Raw genomic sequence first — 12,023 nt, 5'->3', positions numbered from 1 at the left:
AAATATTTCATTTCGATGTATTTATTTAAAAAAGACAGGAGAAAGAAAAGCAATTTCAACTTAATTAAAATAATTAATATTTTATTTGGTTATGTTGTAATCTTGTGATCTTAGACAATTCCTCACTTAAGAAATATAACAATTATTGACTGAATTTAAGGGAAATTAATAAACTAAAGTATGTAAGGTATAGTGAATTTACATTCTCGACAGGTTATAGATTAGTGGGTCAATCTCAATCATCAATCAATCAAACGGTCTCACTCAAATCAGCCGTCATAATGTAGCCCGCCAACAAATGTCCACGATGAAACCTCACAGTTCTTAAAATAAATCCATCCACACCATATCCATTTCCTACCAACTCATAATTCCCTTCAAATACTATAAACAAAACAACACATTAAATTAAAGAAAGAGTTTCATAGGCCCCCTGAAGTTTAATATAGTAATAAAATACCTTCTATGTATCAGAAATAACAAAAACACCCGTATCTTTAGTGAATAAACTAGGAGTGTTCAAAAGAACCGGTTGGAACTGGAACCGGCGGGTACTCTGGGTTTTGTTCTGGTTCCTACCCAGAACTAGTCGTCAATGGGTAGGTTCCAGTTCCAAATTTTTAGAATTGTTACTGTGCGATTCTGGTTCCATCTCCTATAGTTAGGAACCGGAACTGGAACCAGGAACCAGGAACCGAAACTAATATAAAATAAAATTAAATATTAGGAGAGTTAATAAAAATTTTTGTAGAAAAAGTAATGTGAATACATTTATATTTATATTCCATAACATTTAAAGTTAGTTGGTTTGACTTTTGAGAATCCACCTTTATAAAGTAATGGAGTTTGTAATTTTGAATTTATAATTTGTAATTTTATTTTTGTTAACAAGTGCCAGGTGGGGGGTATTTGTAAGTTTTTAAGGTTTTTTTACCATTTTAAAAACTTTTGGAGGGTCATGTAATTTTACAGGGTACCCAGAATCGGAACCGAAACCGTTGTTACAGGTTCTGGTTCTGGATACCTAGGAATCGGAACAGTCTGCTGTGGTTCTAGTTTCAAATTTCAAGGAACCGTCGGTTCCGGTTCCTTCTAAAAGTGCAGGGTATCCGGAACCAAACGCCCCTAGTATAAACTGTTATGGGTGGACAGATATTTACCGAATTGCCATTTTACTGTTGATTTTAACACCTAAATAGTAAATACTAACAGTAGGGTAATTTCTGTTAGTTTAGGAACCTCAAGGGAATTTTGTTATTTAATCAAACCTCAGGGGAATATTTGTCATTAACAAATTTAATAAACAAAAAATTACCTGACTAACTTTACCACATTGTCTCTGGTGTTATGGTACTATCGAAGTTTTGGCTTTCATGGTTGTGTCCACCAAAACCAAAACCAAAACCAAAAAAGCTCTCTTTTTTTTCTGCAAATAATGTAACTTACCCAATATCTGCAACTTCCCAACTTCTTCTTCTTCAAATTGGGTTCTTAACTGACGTGTTTCACCCTCTAAATTGACCCCACCTGTCCTTTTCTTGACCACCTTTCAACACCTCATCAGTGAGTCTTTTTGTTTTGGTTCCTCTTTTGTGCCCTTTTCATGCATGAATTTGCTTGTTTTGAAGCTCTCTATGATAAAGCTTGACTCTTTCTTTCCGGGTTTGCTTCTTTTTGTTGTTTGTTGTTTCAAGTAGTGTCATATCATTTGAAAGAATAAAATAGGGAAAGACTGGGATGGCGGTTCAAGAAGATTTGGCCATCAGTTCAATCACTTTGAAACTGATCATCTCAAATTAAACAATTGTTCTTCAATACCTACCCAAAATTAGGAGTATGTAATCAATTTGTTGGGGAAAAAAAAAAAAAAAAAAAAAAACCATCAAATAGGAAATAAGTTAATATAAAATATTATGAAAATAGCTTCTTGACATTATTTGCCTATTGACTAGCTAGTGTAAAATTCTTCTCTTAATGAGCATGGATATTTCTGATGGGATCCTTTTGATTTTGGAATGAATCAAAATATGGCTTCTGATGGTTCTTTTCTGTTAGTGCAGATCGAAAGCATGTGCCGCAGCACTAGAGCTTCTGCAGTTCCTGTTGTACCTGATTCTAAAGGTTATCTAGCTTGCTTTATTTCTTCTGTGTTGAGGATATTTCTGTCTCTCTAAAACCTAAAGATTTTCATATGGAAAGTCAATTGTTAGAGATTCAGTATAAATATTCGTCATGCTATAGAGGATCAGCAAATCACATTCTCTTTATGTTAGTTGACTAGATTTTCGTTGGAAGTCTAGGTCAATTTCTTTTAAGTAATCTCCCTTTTCCTACTTTTACAGTCATTTTCTGTTTCATGAGAAGTTCTAATATTGGAACTTTGTAATTACTTTAAATGCAACATGACCATTTCGTAGAGTTGTGAGGTTTAGCCTTAGAGTTCTCTCTGGTACTAATTTGCAACCAAGACCTCCAAATATGGGAAGGAAGGGCTTGAGTGGGATGCTCAACTGTGTTGCTTTCTTGTTTAACGAGTATCTTTATCTGATTAAACATACTTCCAGAGACCTGATGGTTATTCAATATATCAAAATGGATTAGATATATGCTAGCATGCCAGCTAATTGTGTTAGCATGTTATTTATATGCTCTATCGCACCATAGAGAAACACTATGCAGGTATTGGCTGCTACATGTTATAAAACGGGCCACTGCGTGTCCACTGTAGCTTGTTTCTTATCAAGAGAATGAGGCAAATAAATCTTTCTTTGATTTTTACCTTTCCTTTTCTCAAAACATCAAAGTGCTTTAATGATGCATAACAGTGTTTAAGCTGCTCTCTAGATGGTTTATGAAAATAGTTTAGCTTGAAGTGGCAGTCTTGGTTTTTGATTTTTCATGTCAATACATATATTTGTTTCCCATTGTATGATTTTCATTGTGCATTGACTGTACAGGAACGGATACAAATCCCTTTTCTCTCGATGCATTAGCTGTTTTCATGTTTCGTGTGCTTCAAAGAGTTAATCATCCGGTATGTATTCATCTTTGTCTTTCTAATTTGTAAGGTTTCCTAACGCTATATATATACAAGTAATACAATTTTTGAGTCTTTCGATTATTGCATTTGAGTGATTGAGTTTAATTTAACTTGTGTTATATCTAAGAATTACTAATTGTTCAAAGTAAATTGAATCTTAACTGTTTGTGGAGCATTGATCTTATAATTTGTGTCATTGAACTTATACATAGATATATATGAGTTGGATTTTTATTCTTGACATAAAAAATTTGACACAAAATTTCTGTCCTTCAATTCCATCTAATCCAATGGTTGAGAACTAAAGCCAAAAAGTGAGATTTGATCGTTAATTAAACTACACTGTACACTTTTTGATCAAGGGAGATTGATGGTTGGTAATTTATGTCAAACTCTTTAAGACAAAATTTTAAGTTAAAAACATTTTGGCCATATGTTTGGTTACCACTTGATTTAAATGCTTAAGCTAATGGGTAAGTTTCCAGTAATAATATTCATCCTTTAACAATATATGTTGCAATCCTCTTACTTTTTTTTTATTGCTACATGAATTTAGGGGAATCTTGACAAGAATTCTCCAAATGCTGGCTATGTGCTGCTAATGTTTTATCACCTTTATGATGGCAAGGTATAATGTTATATCCTTCAACTGGTATGCCATAGATCAACCTATATTGAAAGCATTTTCTTTAATCTATCCTTTAATTTTTCAGAGCCGTGAAGAGTTTGAGAGGGAATTAGTTGAACGTTTTGGTTCTCTTATCAAAATGCCATTACTTAAAGATGACAGGTAAGGATGTTTCCCATTAAAGATACTTGCAGAAGCATAAAAGTTTTGCCCTGTTTATTGTTGTTTTGAGGTGATACTGGCCTTTGATTTAACGACTATTTTTTTCTGCTTATACATCATATGCTCGATTGTATATTTGTAATAGCATATAATGTTACAGTATCACTTTTATTAAAACCTTTTTTCTCACTTCCTCTTGAATTTTGGTCGTTAAGTTACTTGACTTCCTTTTTGTTTTTCCTGTCTTCCCCTTGATCCATTTGCATGTTTTTTGCTTCCTTATTTTTCTGTATAAAATAGAATTATGACTTCTTGTTAGGGATTATTAATGGATGTCATGTTATCGTTTGTTGTTATGGATTGATGTAATTGATGTTATGTGATTGTTAATATTCTGGTTTGTCATGCAGTTCACTGTAGTAATTTATGTGCTTTAATATGCAGGAGTCCTCTGCCTGATGGTGTGAAGTCTGTTTTGGAGGAGGGTATAAATCTGTACAAGCTTCACACTAACAGACATGGAAGGTTGGTGACAAATCTTTACATTTCTGTATATGATGAGTAATACTATTGATTCTTATCCACATCATAACATTGCATACTGCCACTTCTTGTATAACATGTAAACATCTCTTAACTAATCTGTACAAGCTTCAAATTAACAGAATACAGGCTATATCATTTGCCAGTGATAAAGATCATTTATGGCTTGAGTATAGCAATTGGCTTACTTTCAAATTTTGATATTCGAGAGATTAGATTTGAAATTTTTTGGTGTTTGTAAATTCCAATTTTATAACAATTTATCAATGCTTTTAATAACTTCTTGCGACTCCTTGAGCTTTGACCAGATTATGTAGAAGCATGAACACTGTCTCTGTTAGTTGCTTTCTAGAATTTTTTCGAGTAAAATGAAAAATATTTCTCATATTGTTGTTGGTATTACCATCAATTGATCATGATCGTTATTATTGATATTCCCCTTTCTTTCCTGGTATCTATTAACCTTGGTACTTTTGTTTTTATTCTGCTGTTAAAGTACCACTGTTACCATTACTGCTTCTCTGGCCTCTGGGTATGTTTTACATATCTGCTTTTCATTCCATATTTAGATTGGAGTCCACCAAAGGATCTTATGCAAAGGAATGGGCTAAATGGGAGAAACAGTTGCGAGACACTTTAGACAGCAATGCTGACTATATTGGCTCTGTTCAGGTCAACATCTCTTATTTTTATTCCTTAACATACATTATGATGCCTCAAGTCATATCAGTTGGGTCAAATAGTGATTTTTTTTCTTAACACATTGTTTGTTCTCAGGTTCCGTTTGAGTCTGCAGTTAAGCAAGTGTTGGAACAACTAAGGCTTGTTGCAAAGGGTGAGCAGGAAACACCGAGTACTGAGAAGAGGACGTCTGGAGCCATTGTTTTTGCTGCTGTTTCTTTACCTGTTACAGAGATCCAAAGCCTCCTTAAAAATGTAAGTGGACGATTCTTCCCAGCTGTAAAACATTGGGTTTTTATCTAACTCAAGTCTAAACATATGAGATTTTCCCTAAAGTCTGCCATTGGGCTGATATGCTTTAGCTCAATTGTTCATCTGCTGTAATGTCTTTGAAGTTCATGATTTCAAGGGTAGTTCAATACAATTCTACTTTGCAAGGTTGAGTTATAATCATCGTCAATGTAATCAATACTATGAGGCGTCTAGAAATAATGACATTGGATAAAGAAATCAATCTGCATCTCTTCTTTTTTCTTAGGGATAATAAATATGGGCAAGCCTATTTATCTATATTAACTGCAGGGCTATTTTTCTAGAGGAACTAATCTTTTCCCATGGACTTTCTTTTTAATTTAAAAAAGGGTTGAAATGGGAGTAATTTTGTTTATCATCTACTAGTAGTGTACATCATGAACATCTCATTATTCACTTTTGCCCCATCCATTGACCATCTCTCCTTTTACCTCTCATTTGAGCAGTTGTCTGGGAAGGATCCAAACATTGAGCTCTTTTTCAAGGACAAAGACATGGAGCATTGCCTGAAGAAGGCACATGTTACTCTGGCTCACAAGAGGAGCCACGGTGTTCCAGCTGTTGCCAGTTATGGTCCCTTCCTCCATCAAAAGGTACCTGTTGAATTGACGGCATTGCTCTTCACCGATAAAATGGCTGCATTGGAAGCTCAACTTGGTTCTGTTGATGGAGAAAAGATTGTTTCCAGAAACGAGTGGCCCCATGTTACCATATGGACTGGAGAGGGAGTTCCACCGAAGGAGGCTAACACGTTGCCACAATTGCATTCAGAAGGGAAAGCAACCCTCATTGAAATCAACCCCCCGGCTACCATATCAGGCACAATGGAATTTTATTAACTTCTTCCATCTTTTTCTTCTTTCCTTTTATCATGTGGCCACTCATGAAATGGATTGGTCTAAATTTTATTTTATGAATTTCCATGTCATGAGATTCTTTGGCTACTTGGTAGTGAAAATGCTGAAGGTGAGGGTAGATTAGATACTTAAAATAATAATAATAATAAATTAAAAAAAAAAAAAACCAAAGAATGAGTCTCTTTGGTGACATACGGTAGTACGGTACGATGAAATTTGGTGAGGTTGTACAGTGGTGATTATAATAGAATTTATGTACTATAGAGTTTTTCTGTGGGAATTTACTATGCTTTCCATGGAAACTACGGTGTATATACATTGGCCTCTGGTAAAAGCAATTGTATTTAATCTGATTTGGTTCGTAATAAATAACTCTGTTTGTATTACCTGAACAAGTTAAAAAGTTTATTTTGCAACTTGAAGAGGTATTTTCTTAGATGTGCTCTGTGGTTCATATACTTTCAGTTTGGATATAAAGAGCAATGTTTTAATAACCAACTCGGGGTAAAACCTGACAAAGTTCTCGGGTCCTAAGTTGATTGGTTTAACATGAAAAAGTTCGTGGAGCTTTGCGAGTACGTACTTTGCTTCTTCTAGGGTGATGCATCTGAGGTATGGTCTTGAGAATGATCTTCTGAGTAGGCGGCTCTCATGAACGGTGAATCGTGCCGCTTTAGCTCTAAGCCGCCACACTTCGTTTTTATCCTTGGAGAGTTTATCGTTCTCTAAGTAGTGCAGGATGGGTGTCATTCACGAGTCGTCTGAGGTGACTGGAGCAACTTCGGTCGGGTTTGGAGCAATCACAGATGTTGGTAAATGTACTAGTGGGATCGTCGTTGGCTGTTCGGTCTTAAGCGTCGAGCCAATGCTGGCGAGAGCGTCTGCATGGGAGTTTTCGGTCTATGGGATCTTGCTGATCGTGCATTCCTTGAAAGATGATTGGAGTCCTTTGGCTATGGTCAGGTACATGTTCATCTTGGTGTCTCGTGCCTGATAGGAGCCCTGGAGTTGGTTTACCACTAATTGCGAATCCGATTTCACTTGTATCTTTTTAATCCCTATTCCTTTGGCCAATGAGAGTCTGACGATCAGCTCCTCGTACTCGGCTTTGTTGTTGGTTGTTTTAAAGCCACACCGAACAACTTGGTGTAGAATGTCTCCCTTTGGAGAGATTAGTACCAGGCCCAAGCCGCTGCTGTTGGCGTTACTTGAACCGTCCACTGTCAGTGTCCATTTCGAAGGCGTGTGGTCAGTCAAGCATATGAGTTCCTTTTCTACTTGAAGGAAGGTGTTTGGTGTGAAGTCGACAATGAAGTCAGCTAGCACTTGAGACTTAATGGCGGTGTGGGGTTGGAAGGTGATGTCGAACTCGCTTAATTCCATTGCCCATTGAATGAGCCGACCCGATAGATCTGGCTTGTGCAATATCTTTTTCCATGGGTAAGATGTTAGGACCGTGATGGGGTGGCACTGAAAATACAATCGCAGCTTCCAGGCGGCTGTGATCAGAGCGAGGGCCAACTTCTCGAGTTGGTTGTACCGACTTTCGACATCGAGAAGAGATTTAATGATGTAGTAGACTGGGAGTTGCCTTTCTTCTTCCTCCCGGATCAGGACGGCCCAAGTGGATGACTTCGATATTGCCAGGTAGAAAAGAGACGTTCACCCATCTTTGGTTTGGAGAGTAGTGGGGGTGACGTCAGGTACCGCTTTAGTTGGACCAACGCTTCTTCGCATTCCTTCGTCCATTCGAACTTCTTCGACTTCCTAAGTGTCGAGAAAAAGAGGTGACATTTTTCCGCGGACTTAGAGATGGAACAGCTCAAGGCAGCTGTCATTCCTATGAGGCGTTGAACGTCTTTTATGCCAATTAGGGAGGGGATTTGTAGCACTGCTTCGATTTGATCTGGATTGGCTTCAATACCGCGCTGCGTCACCATATATATGAGGAACTTACCTGAGGATACGCCGAAAGAGCATTTGGTCGAGTTTAGCTTCATGTTGTATTTTCGCAATACCTCGAAGGCTTGCCTAAGGTGCTTGAGGTGCTGTTCGGCGATCAGTGACTTTACCAACATGTCATCGATGTAGACCTCCATGGAGCCTCCAAGCAAATTGGAGAACATTTTGTTCACTAGTCGCTGGTAGGTGACATCGGCGTTCTTAAGGCCGAACGACATCACTTTGTAGCAATATATACCTTGCTCTGTGACGAAGGCGGTCTTCTCCTGGTTCTTTGGGTGCATTAGTATCTAGTTGTATCCGAAGAAGGCATCCATGAAGCTGAGCAATTCGTGTCTGGCGATGGCATCCATTAGCATATCAATGTGGAGGAGTGGGAAAAAGTCTTTTGGGTAGGCTTTGTTTAGGTCGGTGAAGTCGATGCAAACTCTCCATTTTCTGTTCTATCTTTTTCACTACCAACACGTTCGCCAGCCAGTCTGGGTATTGAACCTCTCGGGCCGAGCCATTCCCGAGCAGTTTCTCCACCTCTTTGTTGATCACCTTGTTTCTCTCTGGGGCGAATCCTCTTCTCTTCTACCTTACGGGAGGGAAGCCCGGGTCGGCATTTAGTTTGTGCATGATGGCCTCGAGATCAATCCCGATCATATCGCAGTGAGACCAGGCAAAGCAATCTTGATTCTTCTTTAGGAAGTCGACCAGCTTTCTACGGATGTCAGGTGAGAGTCGAGAGCCTATTTGTGTCTTTCGGTCTGGGAACTCCAGGTGTATCTGGACCTCATCTAACTCCTCCATTGTCAGTTGGTCTGTCCGACTGGAGGTGTCTGTAGTTGCTACAAGGCACCATGGTTCAGTTTGAAGGCGTTTTGGTAACAATCTCTAGAAGCTTTCTGGTCTCTTTTTATCTCTTTGATACACCATTTGGTGGGGAATCTGATTGTCTAATAGAAGGTTAAGGGTACGGCACGCATGTTATGAATCCATGGCCGACCGAGGATCACATTGTAGGGAGAAGGGGCGTCCAGTATCATGAAGGTTGTTTGTTTGTTAATCCCTTCAGCATAGATTGGTAAGGCAATTTCTCCTAGGGTGTATTTTTGTTCTAAACTGAATCCCACAATGATCATTGGACGACAGTTCATGCTTGATTCCTCCAGCCTCATCACCTTGAATGCTTCGAGGAACATGATATTAGCGGAAGAGCCGAGATCTATCAGTATTGTTGGCGATCTGGAGAGTAACCACAAGCGCATCGTGATGGGGTGTTTAGTAATGTTGCCACCTCATTATCCACAAATTCAATTGTTAGGTTGGTAGCTCTTTGCTATGGCAGTCTAGAGAGTTGTGGGTTGGCTGCAGCCCGGGCATGGCGCTTCGTTGTGGAGTTGCTGACCCCATTAACCTCCGATCTGCCTGAAATGACCCCTCACATTGCATCTGCTGGGGGGGCTTTTGGTGGCGGAGTAACCTGGCGCTCTCTGTTGGTCACGATGTTTTTCCCCTTGTCCGTTAGGAACTTGCGGAGGTGTCATCTCTTTAGCAGCTCAGCGACTTCGAGGCAAAGTGTAATGCAGTTGATGGTGTTGTGGCCATGATCTCCGTGAAATTCGCACCACTTATTTGTGTCCCGTTTTGCTCCGGGGTGTTTCAACTTGGCCAGTCATTTGACCACGTTTCCCATTTCCTTCATCACCACTACCACTTCAGGTGGCTCAATATTGAGGTCGTAATCAGGTAGCTTATACTTGGGTGGTGCGTGGGACTCGTCAGTCCGAGCCAGATGATGGTCCAGCTGGCGCTTGTTGTCTCGAACGAAAACTCTTCTCACTGGGTAAGGCTCCGCTGGTCTTCTGTCTCGTCGTTTATCAAGGCGCTGAGTGCGGCAATCCTCGTAGGCGCTCTGTTGGGCTCGATGAACCTCATCTTCCTCCCACCTTATCTCAACCCAAGCACGAGCCAACACATCCTCCATGGTGCCATAGTTGAACTTTATGAGTTCTTTGTGCAACTCCCCATCTGGGAGCAGGCCTTTCCTAAAGGCGTCGACCGCAGTTTCTTGGTTGTAATATGGGATGGAGACCTTTTCAAGGTTGAATCATCCCACGTAGTCTCGTAGGGGCTCACCACGATGCTACCAAATTCGGTACAGGTCACCGGATAACTTCTCTAATTTTTTGCTACTAGCGAATTGCTCTACGAAGGTATCCGTGAACTGGGCGAATAAAGTGATGGAGTGGTTTGGGAGGTTGGTGTACCATTATAGCGTGGGTCCTATTAAGCTGGAGCTGAAGCTTTTGCACATGCATGCTTCGCGAAGGTCCCTTGGTATGGTGTCGACAAACATTCTTTGCTTGTAGGAGGCTATGTGGTCATCCGGATCGGTAGTTGGATAGGTAGATTCGTGGGGATACTCCTCCTAATTCGACTCGGCCACGTCTATAGGATTGCCTTAATTTTGGTTATTGTCGGTGTTGGTGAAGGTGCCGCCGTCTGGGCTAAAGAACAGTTGTCGGGGTTGAATAGGGGATTGAGATGTAGATGCATGATGCTAGTTGAATTACCAATCTAGGGAGTAAAATTGATTTACCTTATCCTGGAGAGCTTGATTCTCAGAGCGGATGGTGGCATTCTGCGTTTCTAGGGCTTGATACCTCTTGTTGCTTTCCTACACCAGCACAATGAGTGCTTCGATTTGGGCCACGGTGTCTACCGCTACACTTTCGTTGGGATTGGCCATGAGAGCCGAACGGACTAGGAGAGGTTGAACAACAGGTTGCACTGGATCATTTGGTTGGTAGGGCCTCACGGTGGGCGTCAAATTGTAAACACTAAGGCTTCATTTGTTTGCATTTTGGGAATACTACTTTTAGTATTCCCAAAAAAGTTAAACAGTAAAATACCAAAAAACTCACAATATTATTCAATATTATTCAACTTTTTTTAAACCCCCTAAATTTGTTAATTTAATTCAATACCCCTAAATATTTTTTAAAAAACTGCAAAAACACCCCAACAATCCACATTTACCAGATGCCGACCGGTAGTGCGCCGATGTAGCCTTTTTTAGCCAGATCCACCGTGGATCTGGCTGGAAAAGGCCAGATCTAAGGCCAAAGATCTGGCCGTAACCAATCGGTAACGACGGCCAACAAACGGTCGTCGTTTGTTGGCCGTTGTTGAATAGCAGATACGGCCAGATCTGGTCGTCAATGGCCGGATCTAGCCGTAGATCTAGCCATAGATCTAGCCTTTGCCGGCCAGATCCACCGTGGATCTGGTTGGAAAAGGCCATATCGGCGCACGACTGGCAAGATCCAGCTAGTCATGCGCCGATACAGCGACTCCGGCCATCCTCCGACGGTGGTGGCCTGCTGTCCGTATTTAAGGGTGGGTTAGGGGTGTTTTTGTTAACTTTTAATGTTTTATTATAGGGGATATTTTGTAAAAAAACAAACATAGGGGGTATTTTATTAATTTGTAAATCCTACATCGTAATACCCGTCCAATTCAACTTTTTTTTAACTTTTTTTAAAAAACTTTTCCCAAAAACACAAAATTGTGAACCAAATGAAGCCTAAAATTTACAATCGAATTGAAGACTGAATCTTGTGAAGAGAGCCACTGACAACCTTGGCGGACCTGCGAGGTGCCTCCTAGCATCTCTCAGGGAATCCAAGCAATGCCAGGGGATTGAAGTAGATTATGGGTTTGGTGATATGAGAAACAGAGTTTTCTGATGATCTTTCCTCCTCCTTTATGGGCGGGCTGACCTTAGCTTATATAGTGAACCGCGAGGGCTCAAATCCTAGTAAGACTCTAAGTCTCATTTGGTAAGGGA

At 39.9% G+C, this 12,023-nt stretch overlaps 1 protein-coding gene across 1 annotated transcript; it reads left to right on the top strand.

Moving 5' to 3' along the window:
• Positions 1-2,063: 2,063 nt before the first annotated feature.
• LOC116114434 (tRNA ligase 1-like) lies at positions 2,064-6,370 on the top strand. Its single transcript, XM_031400582.1, has 8 exons — positions 2,064-2,121; positions 2,958-3,034; positions 3,597-3,668; positions 3,754-3,830; positions 4,275-4,355; positions 4,943-5,045; positions 5,151-5,309; positions 5,813-6,370. The coding sequence occupies exons 1-8, from the start codon at positions 2,070-2,072 to the stop codon at positions 6,203-6,205; spliced, it is 1,014 nt and encodes a 337-aa protein (XP_031256442.1). The 5' UTR covers positions 2,064-2,069; the 3' UTR covers positions 6,206-6,370.
• Positions 6,371-12,023: the final 5,653 nt, after the last annotated feature.

This window comes from Pistacia vera, unplaced genomic scaffold (assembly GCF_008641045.1).
Source record: "Pistacia vera cultivar Batoury unplaced genomic scaffold, PisVer_v2 Contig71, whole genome shotgun sequence".
Taxonomy (NCBI): domain Eukaryota; kingdom Viridiplantae; phylum Streptophyta; class Magnoliopsida; order Sapindales; family Anacardiaceae; genus Pistacia; species Pistacia vera.
This window is presented reverse-complemented; position numbering and strand designations above follow the sequence as displayed.

Bases quoted from the DNA above. Each gene is read 5' to 3' on its own strand.
- LOC116114434 (XM_031400582.1), top strand. From the start codon at position 2,070: ATGTGCCGCAGCACTAGAGCTTCTGCAGTTCCTGTTGTACCTGATTCT. The intron at 3,035-3,596 runs GTATGTATTCAT...ACATGAATTTAG, and splicing joins TTCAAAGAGTTAATCATCCG to GGGAATCTTGACAAGAATTC. The intron at 4,356-4,942 runs GTTGGTGACAAA...TTCCATATTTAG, and splicing joins CACACTAACAGACATGGAAG to ATTGGAGTCCACCAAAGGAT.